The following is a 26,403-nucleotide window of genomic DNA, read 5'->3' as shown; positions in this document are numbered from 1 at the left end:
AAGCAGGCGTGCAGGCCATGGGCCTTGGCCTACCCATGCATGCGGCCCAGCAGCAGCACAGCACGCAGAGCAACGAGTAGTAGCAACTAGGTACTGTAGCTGGAATGATCCCACCTCGCTAGTTGAGAGTGATCAACACTAGCATATAAGGATGTTTGCCTGGGTAGTGTTAACTCCGATTCCGGAATTTTTGCGTTAAAGCGAGGACGAAAAACGCAGTGAGTTACAGTGTTAGGTGTGGTCTAACTGAATGAAAAACGCACCGAGTTACAGTGTTAGGTGTGGTCTAACTGAATGAGATAGACCAATGCCGTTTCCGGGCCCTAGGCTGTCACAAGTGGTATCAGAGCAGACTCTCGCGGTTGCGCGTACGGGCGCAGTGTGCGGGCATATGGCGCATGTGGGCTCCGTGTGAGGCACATGGCATATGGCGTCGGCACTGGACGTATGGTCGTACACTAAGAGAAGACGTGTTCCTGGTCATTTGGGAAAGCACGTACGGTCGTACACTAAGAGAAGACGTGTTCCTGGTCATTTGGGAAAGCACAGGTATAGATTAGTTCGATGGGGACGTCGAACCTTTGAGGGTGGGTGTATGTAAAACCCTATAAAAAAAGGGCAAGCAGGCGTGCAGGCCATGGGCCTTGGCCTACCCATGCATGCGGCCCAGCAGCAGCATAGCACGCAGAGCAACGAGTAGTAGCAGCTGGGTACTGTAGCTGGAATGATCCCACCTCGCTAGTTGAGAGTGATCAACACCAGCTTATAAGGATGTTTGCCTGGGTAGTGTTAACTCCGATTCCGGAATTTTTGCGTTAAAGCGAGGACAAAAAACACAGTGAGTTGCAATGTTAGGTGTGGTCTAACTGAATAAGATAGACCAATGCCGTTTTCGGGCCCTGGGCTGTCACAAGGATGATGCGACTTGCCTCTCTCAGAGAGAATGGCCTTCCAAACTTCCAAACCTTGAGCTACGCGAAAGCACACTAGCAAACCTAAAACCCTATAAAGAAGTAATAACAATACATAAAAAGAAAGGCACGGGGTTCTTTAGATTATAACAAAAGTTCTTTAGATTACAAAAAAAATTAAGAAACTTGGACGGGTCAATTCGGAGTTTGTATAACAAGATATGGTCATCCAAAGTTTAATGATGTTATATGGAGATTTACGGTTGTTGTGATTAATTTTGCAACTATAAAACATGTGTAAGTGCAAGCCTGGAAAAGAAAGGATGGTTGCACCGTTGACATGCAGCATGCACATGTCAACCTAAGGGACCACGGTGGACCGGGTGCACAGAGACAATCCACGGGTCGACAGAAGCGCACCCCGTGTGTCAACCGAGACGAGTGGCCGACAAACGAACTCCACTAGACACCACGTGGGTTACGCACATGGAAACTACACGGCTACCGAGTGGGCATACTAACACGGTCACCACACGTGCACACGAACAACCGCCGACACCGGTACACGGGTACCGGGGTTGACAACGGCACGACGTGCACAGTGACAAACACCGAGAGGACGAGGAGGGGGAAGCGAGGGGAGGGGTCCTCACCACAAATAGGACGAGAAGCAGAACGACGACGATGAACGGGCACGGCGGAGACGGCTCGGGGTACACCGGCGGTGACAAACAACGACACTTCAGTGGCGACCCTAGGACGAAGGCGAGACGAGGCCGGCGCAACACTTGATGACGCGAAGTTGAGGACGAAGACGACGATGGGGCAGCAGCACACTTGACGAAACGCAGACGGCGAACGAGCACGGCTTGACAGAGGGACAAACACCATGATGAGGAGGAAGACGGCCGGGAACAACGATAGAACAACGATGACGACCGGTGGCAGCAGCACGGAGGCGAGGACAGCGTGGAACTAGGGATGCAAGTGGGTAGTCCTGCTACCCGCATAAAAACCCGCTTACTAGTTCATTTTCCACATGGTAGTATAAATTTTAGAAAAAAATGAACTAGAAATGAGATAAGTGGACTAAAAACACCCGCTTACCTGTCCCGCTTGCATCCCTACGTGGAACACGCTGCTGCGATGCTGACGGCGGTGGCGGTATAGCGAGACGACGAGCCGACGGAGAGGAACGGCCAAACGAAGGGGACGCTGACGAGGATGAACAGTGACGACGGCGATGAACACCAGCGGGGTTCGGCCGAAAGGGAGGCGAGGCTGAGGACGACCTTGCCCATGCAATGCCGGAGGTGGTGGTGGTTCGGCCGACCGGCGCACGGGCGAGGAGGAAGGGCCAACCGAAAGAACTCCGGCGAGGCGGATGGAGAGGCCGGTGCGGTTGCCTCCGGGCAAAGGCGGGCAGCGGCCAGAGTGGAGAGCAATGCTGCAGTGTCGGAGGAGGAGACGGCGACGTCAGCCGGTGCTATGGCGCCGCGGCAGGGGCGGCTGGAGGCGGTGCAGTGGCGGCAACGCCACTGGTTGCCAGCGGGGGCGCGCTTACGGTGGTCTCCGCGCAAACAGAGGCGACGTCGGTGGAGGGGAGGCAGGTGCGACGCCGAGCGAGGTGGTGGCGCGGCCAACCGGCGCACTGACGAGGCGGCACGGGCGGCTGGAGGTGGCTGGCGGCACGGAGAGAGAGGAGGGCGGCGGGGAGGTGCCTAGGGACCTCGGGAACTGGCGAACCGGAGAGAGGGGAGGGAGGAGGCTCCGTGTTATAGGGAAAGGAGGGACTGCCGGCCACGGGAGAGGGTGGAAACGGCGCCGGAGGAGGTGAACGGCGGCATCAATGGCGGTCAATGAAAGGGGATTAAATCTCGGCGATTAAGGGCCGGACTGAGGGGGAAAATTCAGGGGAAATAATGAGGAGGGGATGGGGATTCCATTCCCCTAACTAATTTGAATTAATCCGGCTTGAATGGATCTGATTTGGGGGGAGAAATTGGCGCTAGGGTTCGGGGGAGAGAGAGACGAGCCGGCCGGCTGGAGGTGGAGACGTGCCTGACAGGCGGGTCCCACGTGGGGCGCGCGTGAGGGCGCCGCCGTGCGGGGGAGCGCGGCTTGGGCCGGGAGGCGGCCCAGGTGGGATGGGGCGGGAAGACTTGGGCCGGGGCAGGCCGGGAGGAGAAGGGGGGCAGTGGCCGGCCTGGAAGGAGGGAAAAGGAGGAAGGAAGAAGAGGGAGAGGAGTAGGACTTTCGGCCGCGGGCCGAGGGGGAGAGAGGAAGACTTTGGGCCCAAAGGAAAGGAAGACTAATTTTTAGTTTTTCTTTTTAATAAACTGTGACAATTGTTTTTTTTTGCTTAATAAATATTTCCGGTGCTTTGAAAATTCATGTAAAATTTGAGGGATCCTTTTAGACCAAGGAGAATTTAAGAAAAATACGCTGGGGCACATTCAATTTTTTTTCTTGTACGCATTTTAATGTTTGCCAATTTTTTTTTGAATTTTAATTAATTATATTATTCCTTTTGGAGAATGATTTTTAAGTCGGGATGAATTTATCAGGACGTGACAAATCCTCCCCCATTACAAGAATCTCACCCCCGAGATTCGAGAAGGCTACAATAAGATAGGTAGGGCGGTCTTCTCTTCTTTGTCCGGCTTCTTCTGTTGTATCTTCTTTAGCAAACTTGTCCAGCAAAACTACCCTACTCTGAACTGCTTGGTTTGGTCTCTCGGTGCAGACGGAATATTCTCTTCGCCTGATCTTGAACCTGGTTGCACCTTTAGCTGACCTAGACTGGGTTGCGGTACTTGTAGATGAGGCAACCTAATAGTTGTGGCATAGAAGGGTGCTACCTAAGGTGATGTTTGAATCTCCCGAAGATGAAGATAAAAATGAAGATTAAGTGTAACGAGGTGATAATAACGTGTGATTAATTAAGCTTTAATTATTACAAACTTGAAAAATAAATTAATCTTATATTTTAGAACAACTTTCATATAGAAAGTTTTCGCACGAAACGTACTGTTTAGCAGTTTAAAAAGCGTGCCACTTTAATCTAAAATTTTATCCACCTATTTCATTTCAGTACATTCGAACGGGCCCCTTAACACACTTAAAAAACGATTTTTTTGAATACTTTCTATCTAAAGTTTATTTAAAATAAATAAATAAATCTACTTTTTTAAGTTTGTAATAGTATAGTGCATCGTTGAGTCCTTAAACTTGTACGATCGTGCTATGTAAGTCCCTAAATACTACAATATATATTCAAGTTTGAACTTATCATATGCCATTCTGGTTCCAAACCACCATGGCCTCTCTGAGATCCTACCTAGCGACGACGTGACATCATCACTACTCTACACTGACAAGTAGAGCCTCGATGTCCACATGAAGAAGAGGAGAAAAGGAAATGAAAAGGAAAAAGGATAATAACAAAATTTCTGAACAGACCCTACTTGTTAGTCATCGTAACATCGGTGAATATGCCATGTCAGCATTCGTCTAACGTGCCATGATAACGCCATTTAGGATCTCGAATAGACCATGACAATTTTGAGACCAGAATAACGTACTTTGGCAAGTTCTAGACATAAACATATATCTTGAGAGTTTAAACATCTAGATTATACGGTTGTATAAATTTAGGGACCAATCCAATACTTTACTCTCTCATTAATTATGCGCAACCTAGACATATATTAACCTCTCTAAACCGCGTAGGATCGGTGAAAATTTAGAGCATCACATCAGCCATTGTTTTGTAAAAAAAAAAATCCTATATCTCAAGTTAATTATGTATCGATCCTCGCTACCCTTCACCGATCCTGTGATAGGATCGATCTGACCGTACAAGTGTCCTGTTCTAGGCATATATTAAAACAAGGAGAGCGGTTGAGAACAAGCACTCCCGAACGCAGCCTTAAAATGATTTTCACTTCAAAATGTAAATCTTTTTTTCTGTTACAGTTATGCACCACCCGGAATTGTGAACGCGTTGTTGAACAACTCTGACCATCACGTGCCTTGGGCAGAACAAGTACGCTCCTGATGAAGACCCGGAGCCCCCTCTCTCACTCTGATGAAGACGAAGGTCCAAGGCCGCGGATAAAGACAAGACCGGAAGCCGCGGCAACCCACCCTCTGCAAAATCCCCAAAATACCCCTACAAAACCCCACACCGAAAGCAGCAAAACCCACCTGCCCACTGCTCCTCCACTCCCACCACCACCGCCACCGCCGGCGAGATGGCCGGAGCGAGACCCTTCTTCTCGCCGCACGAAGCCTTCGCCCGAGCCTCGACGGCCTCCTCACCCGCGGCCGCCGCGACCGTCGCCGTCGCGGCACCTGCTCCGGACCCAAGCCCCGCCACCGGCCACGCCGATGCTGCCGAGGTCGCCGTCTTCCGCCTGCTCCTCCCCCAGGCCTTCTCCGATGCCGACGCCATGCGCCTCTACGCCGCCATCGCCCCGCTCCGCCGCCTCTTCCCCACGCTGCAGGTCCGCGTCGAGACCCTCGGAGTCGGAGCCTCGTCCGATGATGCCGACGGCGACGGCGACGGCGGAGGTGGTGGTGGTGGTGGTCGCGTCGCCGTCGTCCTCGGCCCCGCCTCCCCGGCGCGCCGCGTCGAGGCCTCCTCGTCCTCCGGGGAGCCCCTCGAGCTCTCCCCCGCGCAGGAGGCCCTCGTCGCCTTGCTCGACAGCGGCTGGGTCGTCCACCTCAACGGCGAGGCGTGGGGAGCGGAGCGGATGACGTGCCTCGTCCTGGTCGAGGCCGGGCGCCTCGAGGCGGCCTCCGGGAAGGGGATCCTGTGGACGATCGCCAACGAGTCCGGCGCCGAGGTGCGCGTCACGCCGTGGGGTGGTGAGGGCGGGGCGGCGTACGCGGCGCAGCCGCCCGAGGAGGTCGTCGAGGTATACCACTCTCACTGCGCGTAATGCCCCCTGTTGCTTCGATTGTTATCATACACTGTTGCAAAATTGAACCTACGTTGGTTTCTGCGGCAATTGGGCAAGTAGAGATTAAACAATGTGTGGGCGTGCTTGTTTACGTCAAGGGCTTAGGGGGAATTTGGAAGATAGCGAGTGCAGCATGTTCTACAGGTGCCATTTCAGGGTGAAAACGCAAAAGGATGACACTTTTTTAGGGGAGGATGAGCAGCTGCATACTGTGGAGCCTGAACAATCATGTGGAGACATGCATGATGATTTATTTGTGTAATGTTTAGGGCACTCTCATGAATGCATTCTAAGCAAGAGCTTGGCACACTTAGCAATGCTTGGCATGTGATGTGCATGTTCCTTATGTGATATCCCCCATCTGTGAAAAAGTATGTTCGAGTATTTCCCTAGTGCACTGTTTACTGTCTTGAACTCAATCCTTTTTTGAGTTCTTGTTTCATGCGTATGCTTTGGATTTATTGTGATATAGGACGGTGAAGTTTGACAAGAGTCCATTTCTGTTTTTGTTTCAACAGCTGTATGGAATATATGAAATAATTAACTTATTAAAGGATTGTGTGTGGATAGGTTATCTACACAACTGATAAACCATATGCTTCACAAACACGCTCATCCATGTCGCATGGTCTCATCTGTGAACCACTTCAGCAGTGACTATCTAAGTGGCTTCTGATTCCTTATTTGTGATCTGACTGGTGAAGTAGAGTATAAAATTATTGATGTGCGTTATCAGTAAGTCCAAAATGAATAATAAGGACCTTTTTTTATTTTATCATGTTCCAATTAATATTTACTGAACTGCTGTTAATGGAAGTCATGTAAATCATTCGACTAATTTTTTTGATGAGTGAACTGCGTACTGGAGACGGTTAAGAAGTAACAAACAAAAATGTTGCTAGGGATTAACTGTCTTTTCCCTGTTCTATGTATTTTAAAAAATAGGTTATTTTTACCTCCTTTGTGTACTGACAAAATTTTATGTTGTTTATGTTAATCTACAGTTATAATTCATTGCTTCTTGATGTAACTTCAGATAACAGGAGATGGAACCACTGTAAGGAGAGCTCTTGTTTCTGTGTCTAGCTGTCTTCAAGGTGATGGGCCACTTGGCAGCTCAACTTCTGCTCATTCAGTGAACCCAATTCTCACACAAACATTTCCAAAAGTGCCTGAGCCTGAAATGGGATCTTTGTATTCAGATATGTCAACTGAGCGTGCAAACACCAGCATTCCTCATATTGATTGTCCACAGGGTGCTACAGGAATTGAACAAACTGAATGTGTCATGCAATTTTCATTTAGACTACTCTGCCCTGTAACTCTTGCTGGAGGTTTGATAGGAAAGAATGGCATGGTTATCAAAGCAATTGAAGTTAACTCTGGTGCTTCTGTTGATGTCGGTGGACCTGTTCATCGGTGCATGGAACGTGCGATAACAGTATCAGCCTTGGAGGTTTGAACATTTCCCCATAAATGTTTTTATGCACCATGTTTCATTGCATGATGTACATAGCATAATTTTGCAGCTTTTATGATGGATGTTTAATGTAGAAACTCTTTTGATTTTATATTAATTCTTGTGAGCTTTGTTGTGCATTTGATTCATTATAACTATGGTTTCTTTTCACTCATGTAGAAACCAGGACAGAAATTCTCCATGGTGGAGAATGCGGTACTTCGTATATTTGACAGAATGCAGGTGGTGGAAAGCAATATGCATTCGAGACCCAGTAATCCATTGCATTGCTCTGCCAGGGTTCTAATTCTGAAAGGCCAATTTGGTTATTTAGTTGGTCCAGGTGGTTCACTAATCAAGCATATGAATAACACAACAAGAACAAAAATGAAAATTTTAGAAGAGACTGCTGTTCCAGCTTGTGCCTCACAATACGAACTAGTTCTGCAGGCAAGCACTTTTCTGGAATAAATGTATTATAATACAAAACAGTTTTGTTGTACTTGTTTCTGCTTTCATGCTAAGTAGAGATGTGAGAAGACGGTGACAGTATTTAGGGTTAACCTGATGCATCTAATCTTAACCATCTGATCCTCTTAATTTTTGTTCAAAGAGTACTCAATGCATAGAGGCATAGACTCAGTAGTTCGCTTCAATTTTTCACTTATACTTCTCTTAATTCATGATCGGTTGATTTCTGATCCTTACACTCTTACTATGTTTTGACAGCTCAATACTTATTTAGTTTGGTATTTTCTTTTCTCTACAGATCACTGGAGAGCCAATGAATGTTAGAGACGCTTTATCTCTTGTTTGTGAGAAACTACGTAATCATTGCTTCTCTTCTGAGAAAACAACCTACGGCAATGGTCATGTTCCCTCATCGGCTATTGATGAATTAACTACAAGCAGCCAGGTTAATATCTCTTCAACTGGTCAATATTCAGCTGGCAATTTGTCAAGGGTTGATCACAGGCTTTCTCAGAATGAAATTGACTCAGTACAAAACTCTATCAGCGCCTTCGACTTGGGACGTTTGGGCTCCCCACAAATTCAGGTTATGTATTACATACCTTTTCCTTGTTATACATGCTAAAGTTTCTCTTCCTTCCTGGATTTGTGTACGATACATGCATATTATGTTCTAAATGTTTAAAGAGCAAAACTAAATCAGATGTTGTACAAGAAAGTTACATATTACTAACCTATCAAAAACTAATTTGATATTATGCATTTGGTAAAGTTGCAAGGATCATTGTAGTGGTCTGGAATGCCTGTGTGAAGTGTTTCTACTTCTGTTGAATTCTTATATTATCAAATTTACATAATTTCTATCTTTTGCTGCTGTGACTGTGAGCAACATAAGTTGCAGTAAAGAGATCCCTGGCTGTGTTCTTTTGGCTGTGTTGGGAACAAATCTCCTGTGCACGGAAAACAAAGTGATCCATTAGCGCGTGATTAATTAATTATCTATTATTTTTTTTGAAAATGGATCAATATGATTTTTAAAGCAACTACCGTACAGAAAAGTTTTGCAAAAAAACACACCATTTAGCAGTTTGAAAAGCGTGCGCGCGGAAAACGAGAGAGGTGAGTTGGGAAAGTTGGGGAAAGAACTCAGCCAAAACTGGATATTTAAGATATCTGTCATTTTTTTACTGCAAGTGCAAACCAAGTCCTAGCCTAGGTGCTAATCAAACTTATCCTCTGCTAATGTTTTGCTCATTATAAAACTGTCATATATTTGAGTCATTCTTTTATAGAGGACGAGTGTTTGGAAATTTTAGTTTCACTCAGAGCTCACTGCTAAATAGATCGCATAGAGCACTCATGCAAATATTTGCAAAGTGACTAGTACCTTTTATTGCTGAATAGGACACAATGAAATATTTTTGTCCAATTATGTATCCTCCTGTCACTTTGCAGCCTATTATAAATTTTGATGCACGGTTTTTCTGTGGAAGTACTAAACAAATATTTGGATGCAGAAACCTACCATTGGGTGTGGCACTGAGATCAACAACCCAATTAATGAGGTGGAGAAACCAGCTAATGGAAATGGCACTGGAATTAACAATTTGAATACTGAGATGCAGAATGAAAATGGAATTGACGTTTCAAATCATGGAGCTACATCTCTGGAGGAAAAAAAACTTTTGAGGTAATAGTCATATTTGTTTGTAACCCATTTCTACCCTTGTCCCTTTAGAAGTGGTCATTGCGTAAGATTATTTTATAACAGATCCTGTCTATGGCACTTCAATTTTTTTCTTGTATGTCAAATCACAAAAACCAATATCGTCTTGGGTTCTTATTCCATTTTAGCATAATTGTCAGCTATTTAGTATCATAGATCTTTCTATTTAGAGCCCAAGACGCTACTAGCACCCTGCCATTTACGTGAGGGATGCACTTTACTGCTTAGAATGTTGTATGTACAGTCACAGGAATGCATTTAGGGTTGCTGGATGCATGTACTACTTCATGGGTAATGTGTTTACAGTCTCAAGCGCAGGCCTGGATTATCAGCAAACTCACTGTTTATCCAGAAATTAATGCTTAGAGCAGCACCAAACTGTTGTATTCAAATTTGGTCTTATATTAATAGTTTGTACTATTTTATTATGTCTTGTTCTTCAAGTCCTGTACAGGAAACATCCCATGGCAAACTTCAAACAGAATATCTATTTTGGTCCAATGGAAAACAATGAATAGCAACAAGTATTGCTGTGCACGATTAATCTTCTGTGCTCTAGCACCCTTGTAGTTGTGATTGAACTTTAGCAATTCAATGTATTATATATGCGCCACACAAGTGGTTCCACCAGTTATGTGCCTAATACTATATATTTTTATAAGATTTTGTTCTTGATGAAGTAATGAATTTGCAATTGGTACTGTACATGTTTTGAATATAGCATGCATGTCTTAGTTAATAACTAGAAGGGATCAACAAAGGGCAAATAACATCAGCTGTATAAACTTCCATTCCTATATGTCACATTCCTTTGGTTATTTTACATAATGGTTTGTGCATTTATTGATGCTATGCTTTAGTGACCTGTAAATGGCACTAACTACAATTACAATGATTTCTGCTTCTGGCCACAGAGGAATCAAGACTGCCACCATAACTAGGATCACATATGAGGTTGCTGTTTGCGGAGATAATGGAAACGACTTCACTATGATTAGAGAGGTATTAACGGAGAATTATGTGATCGTGTATGCTTATTTTGATTGCCTTTGAGAATTTACTTCAAATAAATGCTGGTGTTTCTGAGTTTTATTTTTTAAAAAAAAATTGATTAAATGCTTCCTGGATTGGGAAAAAGAAACTGGTTAAGTCATTACGTTTTGAACTCAGAACTGACCTTGCTGATCATGTGTGTTTTCAAAATGCTGTACTGGTCTGGTTTAGTAAAGACACCTAGTTCATTCTAGACCATTTAAATGGTGTGCAGCTTTAGGTGTTCCTTGATTTGGAAAATCTGAAGAAATTTACATTTCCAGCCTCTACATCTATGATGCATTGATGCATATGATGTACGTAGCCATTAAGTTTGAGATTAAACAAGGGACAGAACCTCCCAAGAGATTAAATAAGCAAAACACGAGATTAAATTTACACTATTAGGGCCTGTTTGATATGGATGAAAGGCGCTCTACCATGACAATTAAATATTGTATATTATAAACCTAACAAATACTAGCTTAAAACAAGTGGTGTAAACAATGCTGATGTAGAAAGTTTTTGGAGATATCATACTTTTGGAAGCATGCCACGAATAATTGCAACCATTAATCTAAGCATGAAGCCTGTTACTAGCTTGTTGTCCAAAGAGGGTGAATAAGCCCCTAGAGGATGACGATAGACTGTTGTCCAAAGAGGGTGAATAAGCCCCTAGAGGATGACGATAGACTCTAAGAGTGTGGCTGCGATAAGCATAATATTTTTGTTCTCTTTGATACTGCCTCGAACACCATACACAGAGCTAGCTGATATTACTAGGAAAGTATTTACTTCAATTATCCTTTGTGTTTTTGCCAGTTCTATTTTTCTGTGTTTCTATCCCAACTCTTTCATTATATGTCCAGGCAATCTTTTTTCTTTTTGGACCAGTAAGTTCAAAATTTATTGATTGCCTTCGAAGTTACATTGCTGATTTTCTACTCTGATTGGTATTGAACTTTATGGAGCTAATCTACCATTTTTTATTTTGTGAATACTCAGATGTCTGGTGCAGACGTTACTGCCCACTACCCGCTTCCAGAGACGAGTGACGGGATGATCGTGATATCTGGAACGCCAGATGAGGCGCAATCGGCTCTGGCCATGTTCCTTGACCTTGTCAAAGAGGGGCAGTGATCATCATCAGATCTTCATGCATTAGCCCTGATTCTGCTAACATAGATCACTGTTGGGATGGATCTGCTAACATTTTGCTGACACCACGAGATGTTCTTGAGGTTAACTGACAACATTTTATGTGTAACTATGTCCAGTAACGACACCACGAGACTAGGGTTCATCACGGGACACCACGAGGCAGACGCATTCCTCTGTTTGCTGAATGTAGCAGCAGAGCAGGCGCGTGATTTATTTATGTTTCTTTTTCTTTTTACTTAATCCTTTTGTGCTCTTGCTGCTGGGGGAGGCCTTAATTGAGATGGATATCTGCCTATTTTTTTGCATGCCATTTTTCCCTTGTTGACGGTGTTGAGTTTTGTCGCGCCCGTCCAGGCTGGGGTATTACAGTTGGTAACTTGATGGTGAGTTATGTAGTAGCACACGGGGGTATTACAACCTTTTGCCTGGATCTTTCGGAAGATCGGAGTAAGGGTAATATTTGGAGGCTGGAGCAATGAGCAATCCATCGATACATCGCAGGCTAAGGGGTTCGGGTCGATTACCCTGCTTAGAGAATCAAATTACCCCTCGCTAAGCGGCATGAAAATTATTCAGCCTCTTGTGCTCGAGCGTTTGTCCTGCAAACGGTGAGTGAAAGATATCACGAAATCTTTCATAATTATATCATCGAGTATTTAATTATGGTGATATGTGATGGTATCACCAAGGTATCAGGGCACCTCATGACATCCCATGGAATCATGAATTCCATGATAACACAAAAAAAATATGATGGGAGAATTCTCCTTTGCCACTCATTGCAATTGTACTCTCTTCCTCATCCAAATCTTTCCTTCCTTTTCTTTACCTTTATTTTGTTAGTGTGCTCTTTTGTTTTGCCATGGCTGTTAGGTCAATAGTAATTCGATCTTTAACTTAATTCTTAAAAGACCATTATGTCCTCCTAGTCCTTGTAGATGTTCAGTAGCACTTGAATTTTAGCAAACACCAAGAAAAGGCCAAGAAATCCAAATATCGGCCACTACAAAAAGATTATTAGAAAATATATAAAAATGGGCATTACGACGTAATTATTTTTATTCTAAAATATAGCAACCTAGTCCTATATTGAACACAACCTAGTTGACGAGCTGTTATGTGTCTGCCTACCACCATGCCATCATCGCCATGGGAACACTGGCTGCTGCCCAAACGCCCGTCTGCATGAGGGTGCCCATGCACACCCCCTCACTACCACATAAACAGATATTATTGTCGGCTCATCGCTGTTGGTTTTATAATAAGTGGATGCCATATCAAAAGAGTAATTTTTGGAAGTGAACTGGAGGTGATGCTAGTATCCCTACCAATTCAACTTTCAATATCGGTTCATCACATTAATCGGTAGTGATAAGTGACCGTTACATCTAAATTAAAGGGTTGGGATTCACTGCTCTAATTTATATAAATTGGACAAATTGCCAGTCTCACTGTTCCATCCTCCTCTCTCCCCTCTCATCACTCCTCTCACCCTCATATCCCCTCCCGTCACTCCTCTCCCCCCTGATTTGGTCGGCGGCACCCGCCAACTCCCATCGTGCCACCCACTGCCATCCCCTCTATCAGAGAAATGAGAACTAGGGTTCCCACTTCCTCGGCTACTCGAGGTACTGCGGAGTAGTTAACGTTAAAATTTGGTACGGTTCTTTAGTGAATTCAGTTAAGGAAAGAAGTCCTTAATCAAGATTGAAGTAGATGGAAATTAATCGAGATCAAGCTGAATTCAAAGATGACTCGTGAAGACCACGACAAGTCAGTTTCATATTTAGTGTATCTCTTAATAGGCAGGTTAAATTATTTTCCTTTTCTTGCTAGGAGTCATATCTCGTGTCCGATCATAACTTGTATCAACCCGAGGGTATACTATGTACAACCGGGGTCTTTGTAAACTATCTCCATAGATCAATACAATTACTTTTGGCGCATTGCCACCTTTTACTCTCAACGAGTTCTTAGTTTCGAGTTGGACTGCATCTGTTTCGATCTCCTGCGATGAAGTAAGTTTCGTCAAATTCGCTTGTATCGGCATGTTTAGAACTTTTTCGGTTAAGTCCGATATTCTGTTCAGGTTGACGCAAGCGTTGCCTATATCATATATTGATTCTATCTTTAATTGTACCGTTGTTTAGAGTCGTATCGGCTTAGATAGAACTTTCTCAGTTAGGTTCGATATTCTGATTAAGTTGGTATTTCTCTAAATCGTACTACTATTTTAGATACACTTATTATATCCTTTACATTTGTGTGGATCTATCGGCTAAATAGTTTTTTCTTATTATCTTCAATCTTATACTGTGTCAGTTAGATCCGATCTATTAGATTGCTATTAAAAGTTTATTTCTAGTAAGCCGATATATTTTTATGCAATGTTCAATGAGTTATCTTGTTACTTTCTCTAAGTGTTCTATTGTCTTATACTCAAATTTGTATACTCACTAGTTAAACATCTCTGTATCAACTTCAATCTTATTCTGTCTCGGTTAGGTCCAATCTATCAAGATTGTCTTTGATAAAGAATAAATTACTAATAATTATGCATTTTTTAATTCAAGCCGATGATAACATGAATCTCCATCGAGCCTATAGCCGATTGATCAAACCTTGTTGAGCTGGCCTTGCTACATCACATTAGCCTATTGACCGATTGGCTCTTGGTTCTTATACGGTCAATCCATCTATCTTGTTAGTTGCAAGATCAAACTAACTAGTATGTCTTAAACCCAATTGATTGAACCTGCACTATAAACCCAATTGCTTGAACCTACACTGAAGCTAAAAATATATCTCGGGCTTTCATGTGTGGCGACGTAATTGCATGTCAACAGGAGTTCACCAACAGCCACTACAGAAACTTTTGTGGGGGCCCAGGAAACTGCGTCGAGACAAGCAAGGTGACTGAGGACGTTTCAGCTCGGCCCCGAGTCGCCATCTGCTCGGGGCCATGACGGCTGCCTCAACTGCTGCAAGTGGGCCACATTCCTCTTTACTGTTGCATCGAGATTACATCTTGGCAACGGATTATGGCCTTTAGCCGTTGCAGTATTACCCCGTCTATACACCCAACCAGATATGTGTGGTCATTTAAATTGGGAACTTAGCCCTATAAATAATCTAATCTGAAATTCACTCTTATGAAGATTTGCACTCAGGATCTTGAGATACTACTAAGGTTACTGCAATCACTATACTACATGCCCTTTCGCAAAATTGTGATTTGTGCCTGGGGTAGTCATGCATGATCATTTGATTTATCAGCTCTCCTTTTTTTACATGGCCCTTTTCCCTTGCTGACAATGTTTATTGAGTTGTCTTGTGTGCCATACAGGGGGTTTTCCCAAATTTACATGGATATTATTCTTTGAGAAGGTCAGTTTGGTTTCACTTACATAATAGAGAGTCCAGCTCAGAGTTTGGACGAATACATCCAAAAGATCACTAACAGAGGGTATTTTCAGGAAGTTTAATTAGTTGAGGGGATGCGGTTACTTCTCACACGCATTGTCCGCTCTCAACATTGTGAAATGCATTTCGAAGCTAACCCACATGAAGGATGAAAATGCATTCTATTGTGTGGGCTATCTACCAACACATCACATATATTTAGGAAAAATTCTATATACACCCCTAAATATTAGATTGAAGTCCGTACACAGGGGCGAAGCTACATTGATGAGAGGGTTCCTAGGCACCTGGTTCAGAAAAACTTTTAACCTGTAATTAGCCCACACTCACCATAAGTGCACCCTCCTCGGAACAATAGTGTGTACCCTTTCACAAAACATTCAGCCAAGCAAAACAACAAGCAAGTAGCCAACACAAGCGTATATGCTCACAGACGTAGCCATAACAAATGTCGCCGCCACCGCATGTGTTGATCAAATCACAGGGGAGCCATGCGTGATGCCCAGCAGCCAACCTCATCAAGCTTTTATACCTTAATTACCTCATCAAATCTTTTTTGTCACTGAACATACTAACCAATATTATCATTTGGGTTTTCCGTTTTGGTAAGCACTTTCATCGCTAGAATTTTATTTCCTACATCACTCTTCTTGCTTATGTGAAACTATCGATGCTAAAAAATAATACTGTGCTGGTATTGTTATAGTGTTGTATGTTGTATATATAATAAAAACATACACCCTCCGTCCTATACAAAGCCCTGGTTTAGTTCTAAAATTTTTCTTGAAACTTCCAACTTTTTCATCACATAAAAACTTTTCTATACACACAAACTTCCAACTTTTCCTTCGCATCGTTCCAATTTCAACCAAACTTTTAATTTTAGCGTGAACTAAACACACCTAAAACAAAGTTCTAGCCAGTAAGCTAGACATCCCTATATCTAAATTCGTAGTCAGAAGTTGATTTTTTTAAAGAATAAAGCAAGTATACCACTAAAAATAGTGGTGCACCCCCCTCCATTTTGCGCTGGCTTCACCACTGTCCGTACAGTACCCTAAACATTAAAACCGGAGATTTAAACCCCCCCCCCCCCCAAACACTGAAATGCCATTTTATTACCCCATTAGATACTTTCGGATGATGGTTTTGCGCAATTGAAAGCTTAAAAGAGCAGTTTTAAATAGCTAGTATATCGTATTTTACGTATCATTGATCACCGGTCATCAATTTATATTCTCCCATGATGTCATATTAATATTATATCGACATCAGAGCTAAAAATATTAGGTAAAAAAAAGGTTTAGGTGGAGATTTTATTATATATGTCAATACATATGTCATATCGATAAACTCATCCGACGTATATGCAAATTAGATAAAAACCACTTTTTCCTAAGAATCGTTAAGCCAAATAAGAAATGAAGATAGACATATCATTCATAATATTGTTGTTTGGTACCATGGCATATTCCAGGCGCACAAGGTACGTACCAAAGTTTATGGCAAATCCTTAAATTAGTCCATCATAATAAAAATTCCTAACCCGCTATAGAATTCCTAACAACAAAGAAAGCAAGAAGTCCAACCCCTGACAAAGAGTACATCAGTGCAAATTTGCTTGTGCTGCGTTCTGAAACCTAAAGATCATCCCATTAACATGGAATCGTCGCGCCGTGTTTGGGGTACTGTACAAGAAAAGTCTAGCTGCATGCGCTAGGACAAATTTGATTTGCTGTTCAAAATAAAGAAAAAACGAGTTAATTTTAGCTTTGCCAAACACTAGTTAGATCGCCGTCGAGCCCACTCAATGGCCAATAGGATCCGCATTTTGGGGAGACCCTCATTCACATCCTCCTTGTCTATCACCTGATTCTAAAATGAACTTGTCACATCATTTCGCTTATTCGCGAGTAAGCGAAACGGTATATTTGAAAACGAAAAGTAATTTATGAATAAAACTTTTATATACGTGTTCTTAGTAATCTAGCAACAAAGGCTGAAAAATAAATTTCGATGAAAAACCTCAAAATCACCTCCAAATTTAAAGTTAAAAATTTAATTTTTAGCTGATAAGCATAATGATGAGCGAAAAGATGAGGTCCGATTCTTTTAGTGAACCAGTTTGCTGACAATATGATTGAATACAAGATTCCAAATGAATTTTCCAATAAAAGATAACACAGTAGTGTATTTGTTTTTCTTGTTACCCGGCCGTGACATCAGTATCGCCACTACGAGGTAAAAGCTTAATAAGGTCATGTTGACTTCGAATTAAATTTAGAAATATACTGTTCATTCATTTTATTTTTAGAAATATTCGGAATTTAAAACTTTTTACAAAAATATACCGTCGATCTCGCACAACCATTATGCGAAAGTAACGTGGACGTGACATCATGGGCGGTATCGCGCTGGGAAAGAGCGAGACCGTTCGGTCTCGCTTAACCAATCAACGATACCGGATTTCAAAATGGTTAATTAGTGATTAATTACCATAATTAATGATTAATTAATTATTAATTAATCGCTAATTATTATTAGTTAAATAATTAATTAGGTCATTAGTCACTAACCTAATGCAGTTTAGGACGGTGTCGCTCTCTGCTTGAGCGAGACCGCTCGTCCTTCCCGCGCGGTCTCGCGCGGTCTCGCGCCCTAGCAGCGCGAGTCCGTTGGGGTCTTGCGCTTTCTCCGCGCAATACCGTTCTCAACGTCACCTCTGCGTCATTTTCGCTCAACGGTAGAGCGAGATTGATGGTATATTTCTACAATAAAATTTATATCCCGAATATTTTTAAAAATAAATTGAATAAATAATATATTTTCAAATTTAATTATGTTGACTTCAAACTTACCTGGGTATAGACTTCAAACTTGTCCTCTTTTAAGGCTGCCTTAGTTCTGGAAAAAAAAAGAGGCTGCCTTCTAATTTTGTGAAGAACCTGACGATTCTCAAATTGATGAACTCGGCACAATGTTTTGAAAAGTTGAAGCAAAAACAGTCAAAGTGGAACAAGCCAAACCTTCAGATAATTCTGTATCGAACAGTTTCGTAATTTTGAAAAAAAAAACTAAAAATGAAAAAGAAGAGAATATGTATTTTCGTTGAGTTAGATTATAATGAATTGAGATGCATATGTGGTTAAACCTCACACGCTTAAATGCATTTCGAAACTGACGCAGCTGAAGAATAAAAATGCATGCTACCTGCCAACACTCCACATGCATTACATATGTTTACTTTTTGGATGGTTGCAAACATATAAACTTGTTGGTGGCATGAAACAGCAAAGACAAGAAAATTAATTCTCTGATGCGAGGAAGGTTAGGAGTGCGTATCAGATTTTACAATAGACATATTTGGTTGATTCAGTTCTTACATACCTAAGATTGGTAACATTCAGAGGGTATAGATAGCAGATTGACATTTTCTTTAGTGAAGATTTGTTTTGCAATGTGAGTTGAATGGTAACTGCACAGAAAATTATCACCTAATCTTAGTAAATTTGGCTAACACCCCAAATAGTTACACTATAAACCAATAAAAATTACATCCAATTATAACATGTAATTTTAGTGACAACGGGTTTAATTTGCTCACACTCTCAATGGAAATTCCATGAGAGCACACAAATCTCAATGGCAATTCCATGAGAGCACACAAATCAAGAAGAGAAAAAGAGTGGTGTCTGCACATAGTACTGCAGTTTTTATTAAGAAGCAATCAATTTTCCACCATGATGTGTATAGCATGCATCTTAACAGAATAACTTTTTTTTAATTTGAGGCAGTTGAATAGCAAACTAAAAAGCATTCATTTATGATTAAAGAAGGCATATGATAATATTTATTTATTTATTAATTGAAATAAATCTTGTATGAGAGTACAAATAAGGTAGACAACCCTACCATTTGAGCAAAGTGTAGCAAATAAACCTAATAGGGAGTGAGGATAAAAAAGACATCCATCTACAAATTAGGTGTTCACTAACTTTAATTTGTTATTGGAAATACAATGGTAATAAGAACAATAGATACAAGGGTAAATTGAATCTATACCATTGCAAATTTACCATATTAGATAAATGCTATTACCATTCGCGATATCGGTTGCGTGCCACTAAAATTTTGTAAAATTTTAATCATACCACTACCATCCAATTTTGTATCATCGCCATCTATTTCTATCCGTTCTCTCCTTTCTCTATCACTAGACATTACGGCGCACGTTGTGCGCCCTATCGATGAGCAGATAGCACAACGATAAAAAAAGCTCTCAGACAAACCAAATGATCCGAGGCAAGTTCTATCGAGATTAGATAAATCGATGTAACGAAGCAATGGGAGATAGACATAACCTGCGATTTTCTATCATAGAATGATAAAAACAAAAGATAATGAGAGGGAAACTCATAAACAAATTATCTTATATTTCACTGAACAACATTACACAGGGCACACTGGCAAGATGACCAGTAATTATCAACAGCCAAATATACAGAGATTGAACCGTCACACTGGATGGCCTCTTTTATTTATTCATCACTTCATCCCAGATAGGCACGTTGGTGCTTGCTACAGTCAATAATCTCTTAACATTAGCAGTTGCACCGGTTGCACTTGTAGCAGGAGACATGGGCAACATCATAGGAGCCAGCAGCCACCTCGAACGCTGCTTTGCCGTGCCTGCAAAAGAAAGCAGACAAATTCAGGCCTAGAAAAAATGTTATCTGATTCATAAGTTTCTTCAGCTCAGTTTCTTTTTAAGATGAAATATATGCGAATTATCCCTTTTCAGGTGCAACAAAGGAACATGTTAGCTGAGGTGGTTGTGGTGTTCTTCTCCACCAGATCAGTGTACTGTGTACATCTTCCTGAACCAATAAAAAAAGCATGGCATAAATAAATGTAAAGTAACCGATAGTACTGAATAAAATGTCTTTTCATCTTCATGCAGCTTTATCTGAAGAAACTTTGAAGCAAAGGGAATTAACACACAACATATAGTATATCTTTGAAGCAATGGAAATAACATTATTTTTTATCATGGAAAATATGAAATCACACATCTCTGAAAGCTTGTGTCGGTTTATTTTGACAAATCAATATCTAAAAGGCTTACCCGCAGCCATTGCCACAGTTGAACAAAAAGATGGATCAGCAGACTACTCACTGAGGTGATTACAGCAAAGTTGTAGGCACACATATACTACCTGTGTAGAAGCTGGATCTTCTTGTTCTACCTGCATAGAATGAAGCACATGCAAGCACAGGCGAGGCAAATCCACTGCAGGAGAGTGCACCCCACATTGTAAGGCGAGTGCTTACCCAATGTACATGCAACAATAAAACTAACGGAAAATTGCAACGTCATAATCATAGTTTGGTTATAAAAATTAGGCCTTTAGCTAAAATGCTGAATGAATAGCAGAACACAAAACAGCAAGGTTTTGAGAAATCTAATGATATATATTTATTTTGAACAAAGGTTTTCCTTCCCTATGCACTCTTTTCCTTCCTGAAATTAAACTACATTGCTACTATCCACTATTCATCAGCTAGCACAAAATCACTACAATGTCACAGGTTGATAAGAACTAATATTTAGGTTCTTTATAGTCGAGCACTCAGGCAATGGAAGACAACTTCTATTAAATGAGTAGCAAGCCAGAACAAAAGCTTCAGGAATATTATCAATAATTCTTATAGCTTATGAAATTTGGATCCATATTATGAGAATTTTTTAAAAAAAGAGGTTATGTGTACACATAGATCACAGACTACAGGCTTATATTCATCTACTCTGCAAAAGAACAGAGTTATCACAAAAAGCAAAGCTCTAACCAAAAACTGCAAAACTAACATAGTTATAAGCCGACAAAATAAGCTATGTTTGTCTTTGCTTTATGCGGTTGTATCTGGCTTCTCTATACTGGTTTTCTTGCATTATGGAGCATTCAGTGCGGCAACAATTCTTGCTCCATCTCTGATATGACGCCACCACCGCTACAGAGCATGACAAAGTGAGCATAGAGGAGGGGAGGGGGAGCCAATGAATGGCCCAACTGATTCTGACAATCCAGTATAATATGAGTAAGGTAGCACCATTATACTTTGTCCTAAACTCCTACTAATTTGAGAAGAGGACCTAGCATGTGCTAAATTGCATCAAACCATAAATCCATAAATTTAAATGGTTGTTATATGCCTAGTTTACATTATTTTAGTCCATTGACTGACAGACAGACAACTCAATCTCACATCCAAAAAGAACAACGCGTGTATAATAAAATGACAGAAATGCTAACCTTGTTCCTACTCTAAAAACCTACAATCTTTATTAGCTCAAGCCATAGACTTAAGTTTCCTCGCTCTTATAAGGCATATATCCAGATGTTCAGTATTAATAAGCTATCAAAAATCTCCCTTCAAAAAAAAAAAGCTATCAAAAATATACACCAATTAGCCAAGATCTTGTGTTGCTCAGATGAATCTGATCCCAAGATCATGTGGCTCATCCCCAGAGAGCATATTGATGTGTACTCTCATCCATAGAATCCTGAGATCATACTGATGCGTACTTTGATGTGATGCGAATTTGCAACATACAAAGAAAAACAAAGACAAAGCAACTACTCTGCCTTGTTCCAGCACTGCAACCCTGGATTGGGCACCGAACTGTCAAACTCGAACTCCACGCCACTGCATCGGTTGTCTTTGCTGCTCAACTTGCTGCTTACAATCTGTTCTCCCTCCTCCCCTCGTGGCTAGGAGAGGAGAGAAACACTAATCTGGCCAAGAAAAACATCATCCTTTTTAGTTGGGAACTCAAAGAGCCAAATTCGAACAAATTCTCTGTCGATAGCCAATGATTCACATCGGAAGGGGCAGAACAGATTAAAGGGTCAGACTTGTGCACCAAATTCAACCAATGGGAGCAGCTGGAATAGAGAACCAACACCAAATCCAGCCCCGCAAGAGGAAAGCATCACCTGGTAGGGAGGAGGAGAAAGATGCACCGCCACTTGAATGGAATAGCAGTAGTATACCAGGATGCCACGGTGCGCCGACGCTACGCTGGGCTGCCGCGCCTGCACGCGTTGCATCCACGCTGCCATTCGCCCTTGCTCTCGCACCCAGCTGCTGCGCCGCCGCCACGCACCCGCGTCCTGCTGCAAGCCTCAACTCATCTCCAACCCTAGCCTCCGAATGGATAGTGATGCTGCTAGCCACCGCTAGATCTGAAGGTGGCGCGTTCTCTGTCGGGGCAGCGACGTACTGGGAGAGGGCCAAGGAGATGGAAGAAGGAAGGTGAGGGCATGTGGGAGAGGTCGTCGCCGGCGGGGAGGCAAGGTGGCGGCCGTCGTGATGGCAAAGGAGAGAGAGCGAGAGCGGAGAATCGTGGCGGCTAGGGTTCCGGGAGGTGAGAGTTAGGGATACTTTTTTGCAAAAAGACACCCTGCTTTTCATTTTTCAGAGCGCACTTCTATTTTCTGAATTTTCTCTCCTTCGCATAAGATATTGTAGGTTATGGAGGGCCTTTACGTGAGAATACAAAACTAAGGAACCCAAGATGAGGGACCTACAACAAATTAAGAATAAAATGAAGGGTGTTTTTGCAAAATAGCCAGCTCACGAAAGTCCCCCGCCAAATTACTAAACAATAGAGGTCTTTCTGTGCAAGTCAGCTGAACTTCTGCGCTCGCTCGTACGTGGTTTACACTCCTTGCCTTTCATCTGACTTTGCCATCGGGCAATTACCTTAGAAGTAGCTATATTGGAATACCCCGCTGACTTCAGATTCTGATTGGCTGGAGGTGAAGACCTAAGCATTGTTGCTTTGTTAGAGGGAGAGGAAGCTTCGATTGGTGGATACAATAATTCCAATCTTCTTTGCCAATACTACTACTCTTGCTCCAAGCGCGCGAGGCGACGTGGATAGCGTGGGAGGCGAGCACGCAGCCTCAAATCGTTGTGGTAGCAGCAACTCAGGGCAGGTTTTAATATAACCAATGCTGTCGCGCGCGCTCTCTCTCTCTCTCTCTTGTCCTCTGCTTCCAATCTAGCGCCGGCGAGATGGGCCAGTAGGTAGCAACACGGACGGCCGCCTCTCACATTGGCCATGTACATGTATTGCCTGTTATAATTGATCGAAGGCGAGTAGTACTCTATTGGAAATTTGGTCATAATTTGGCGTATTTTAATCCAAAATAACAAGATAATAAACATGATATTTACAATGGGATTTGATCTAGTGATAGTGGTGAATGTAATCTACATGAGCATGCTTAACGTAGAATAAGCATCAACAATCACATAATAACGCAATGTTGACATTGCGATGAACATTAACAGTAAAACTTCTAATTGAAATAATGTAAGAAGGTTATACCCTAGGAATGGTCCTCCGCTGGAGTTTGAGACAGTATTGCCTCCGTTGGTGTTGACAGAAGCCTCCTTCTCCTTGTCTCCAGTGTTGCCGTTGTCTCCAGTGTTTGACATGTTGGTGAAGACGAAGTAGACATTGACGAACAGTGAGTAGTCGTGCCTTGCGCTTCCCAAAAACCTGATCGCCCGCCCGTCCGTGCAAATGTCGCCGCAGTGCGTGGTTTCGGAGGCCTACTCTCCCAACGCGTGTGCACACACTCGTCGGGATGGGATTACTGTAGTAGCAACAGCCTTGGAAATGGATGAAAGTGTGTCTATCTTCTCCTTAGGGAGATCAAATCCATTCTCATTTTATATCAGGAATGGAAGATGAAGAGTAAGAGTCATGGAATAGGAAGAGGAAGAAGAGGAATAGAGTAACTAATTCTCATCAATTAGCCATGAACCATCCTCCACTACACAACCATCAACCAACCATCAATTAGGAGTAATTGCTGTAGGTTACCAATGGAATAGGAAGAGGAATAGAGCAACTAATTGTCATCAACTAGCCATGAACCATCCTCCACTACACAACCATCAACCATCCATCAATTAGGAGTAATTGATATAAGTTACCAATTCCCTAATCAAATTGATTAATTCTCAAAACTCCTCATCCCATTGATATCCCATAAGAGAATGAATACACATGAATTCCTAGCATAATGAGCCTTGAAATTTATTTGATTTAATTGATTTAAATGGATCAATTACCCAATTAAATCTAACACTCTCACCTTCGATCTTTCATCAACAATCGATCCGGCGGGCAAGGCAGGCAGGACAGGGAATGGCTAACTCGATCGATCCGATCAGTACTGATTGAAAGCAGCAAACGCAAACGTGTCATCCCTGCAGTTTTTCGCTAGCCGCTCGATGTCGTCAGTGGAGCCACAGGGGAGCGCCCAAAGCCCGCCCATGGCGCCGGCGTAGGCGTGCCCCATCTCGGAGAGGACCACCACCGCCATCTTCCAGAGGACGGACCATGGAGCTCCGCAGCACGAACGGCGCCGAACACCTGCAGGGCGAGCTTCTCCGCTAGCAAGAGGCGAGTCGAACGGGTTCATGGACACCAAGAATCTGCTGCCGTGCGTTTGCACCATCGTCCCAGGGCCCGGCCCCAAGTCCGGCACAACTGGCACCGACGTCTTCTTCTCCGACTTGCTTCTCGATCGCCGTCATGGCCTGCTTCAGCTTCCCTATGTACCCTTGTCGTTGTCTACCTCAAGCTTCCATAGAAACTCCACTGTCACCATCCCCTTCAACCGCGTCGAGGCACTACTGCAGAAGCACCTTCTTTGGTGAGCTCGAGTGGGAGCCAGGGTTTGAAATTTCAGTTCGAAATTTCCGAAATTTTGGTAATTTCGCCTGTCACCGGCATACTCAAATCTCGCTCGAAATTTTTAGCTTTTTACAATTTTTTTGTGAATTTGGTTAAATTTTATTCAAATTCATTCAAATTAAGTCAAATTTTCAAATAATTTCAGCCAGAAATTTCCGAAATTACCAAAATTTCAGAAATTTCACCCCCCTCTCCCACCTGCATAAAATCTAATTTCGAAATTGAAAACCCTAGTGGGAGCAGCGCTTCCCTCGCTAACGCCCTCCTTGCCATCCGCTGCATTTGGCTCAACAAGGTGGAGAGAGATGAGAGGAGGGGAGGATGAAGGAAGAAAATGGAACTGACATGTTGGTCCCATATCTAGGGTTATTTTGGTATATATGATAACAGAAAATGATGTGATCATAACTACTATTGATATAACCGTTACTCACATCATTGTTCAACTAGAAGACATCAAAGATCAAACAGCAAAAACTGTGGAATCCAATTCGGTGACCTGCAACAATGTTGACTTCAAACGGCCGCCAAATGTGCATACGATCTCCATTTTTTGCCCATGAGTACTTGATGGAAAACTCTCTGAGTCCTCTTTTCAACAGATCCAGCTTCATCTTCAAATTCCATCTCAGTCGGCCACAATCACAGAAATAAGATGTTGCGTTAGCTATAATATGCCTATGGGCTTGTAACTTTATCTGGGACCCCGGCCCAAGTGGGGCCCATGTGGGATGCGCCCCAACTAAGTGGAACACGACCCTAGTGACCCCTATGTTGTTCTCCCACCTCCTTAAATAGCTAGGTACCCCTTCAGGGTTTCTCTGATTTTGTTTAGATTAAAGTTTAGCCATTACTATTTGCTTGCAACGCGCATGTCAGCTAGACCGCCCATCTGTTTGTTTTCGAAACCCCAACTTATCATTTGTATTTAATTCCTGTTTGCAATTCAGATTGCTTTTATCGTATTCTTGTCTATTTCTTTGATTTGCTTACAAGAACAAGGTTGATCTACACCAGCTAGTTCAACAACCCACGGAGAGGTGTATCAATCGCTAAGGCGCAACACAACAACGTCTTGTACTGTTGTAGTGGGATTGTCAATGTTTCTTTGAAATCATAGTTATCCCAACTCACCGAAAGATCGGACCAATCAAAGCCGTGAGCGTATCGACTGGAGCTCAGAGTTTATCAGAAAACATGATGGCAATGGCATGATTTCAATTTGTACATATTCAAATGGCATGGATACGAATATACGAATAATAATAGCATTTATCTAAAATGATACATTCGTAGTGGCATGAATCCAATTAACCCTAAATATAAAAGGTTTCTGTTGAATTGGTACAACATAAATCCAATTAAGAAAGAGACAAATATTTTCATTTAGATAAATTTAACTGAAAGTTCTTTCGTTTTTCTTTAAAGAATTCCATCTTCCTTAAAATATCATAAAGTCTTCAAGCATCCACCTCCTT

At 42.4% G+C, this 26,403-nt stretch overlaps 1 protein-coding gene across 3 annotated transcripts; it reads left to right on the top strand.

Moving 5' to 3' along the window:
* The first annotated feature begins 5,040 nt into the window (after positions 1–5,040).
* Positions 5,041–12,230, top strand: LOC127778878 (KH domain-containing protein HEN4-like). 3 transcript variants are annotated; one of them, XM_052305522.1, is made up of 8 exons: positions 5,041–5,833; positions 6,915–7,334; positions 7,518–7,787; positions 8,107–8,253; positions 8,323–8,394; positions 9,326–9,498; positions 10,449–10,536; positions 11,572–12,230. In XM_052305522.1, exons 1-8 carry the CDS (start codon positions 5,168–5,170, stop codon positions 11,704–11,706), a joined length of 1,971 nt encoding a protein of 656 aa, XP_052161482.1. In that variant the 5' UTR covers positions 5,041–5,167; the 3' UTR covers positions 11,707–12,230. The 3 variants fall into 3 exon arrangements, with proteins under 3 accessions (XP_052161482.1, XP_052161483.1, XP_052161481.1); XM_052305523.1 differs by having other exon boundaries at positions 6,915–6,975; positions 7,081–7,334; positions 8,107–8,394; positions 11,572–12,229; XM_052305521.1 differs by having other exon boundaries at positions 8,107–8,394; positions 11,572–12,229.
* The last annotated feature ends 14,173 nt before the right edge of the window (positions 12,231–26,403 follow it).

This window comes from Oryza glaberrima, chromosome 7, assembly GCF_000147395.1.
Source record: "Oryza glaberrima chromosome 7, OglaRS2, whole genome shotgun sequence".
NCBI classification, from domain to species: Eukaryota; Viridiplantae; Streptophyta; class Magnoliopsida; order Poales; family Poaceae; genus Oryza; species Oryza glaberrima.
This window is presented reverse-complemented; position numbering and strand designations above follow the sequence as displayed.

Bases quoted from the DNA above. Each gene is read 5' to 3' on its own strand.
- LOC127778878 (XM_052305521.1), top strand. From the start codon at position 5,168: ATGGCCGGAGCGAGACCCTTCTTCTCGCCGCACGAAGCCTTCGCCCGA. The intron at 7,335-7,517 runs GTTTGAACATTT...TCACTCATGTAG, and splicing joins TAACAGTATCAGCCTTGGAG to AAACCAGGACAGAAATTCTC. The intron at 9,499-10,448 runs GTAATAGTCATA...TTCTGGCCACAG, and splicing joins GAGGAAAAAAAACTTTTGAG to AGGAATCAAGACTGCCACCA.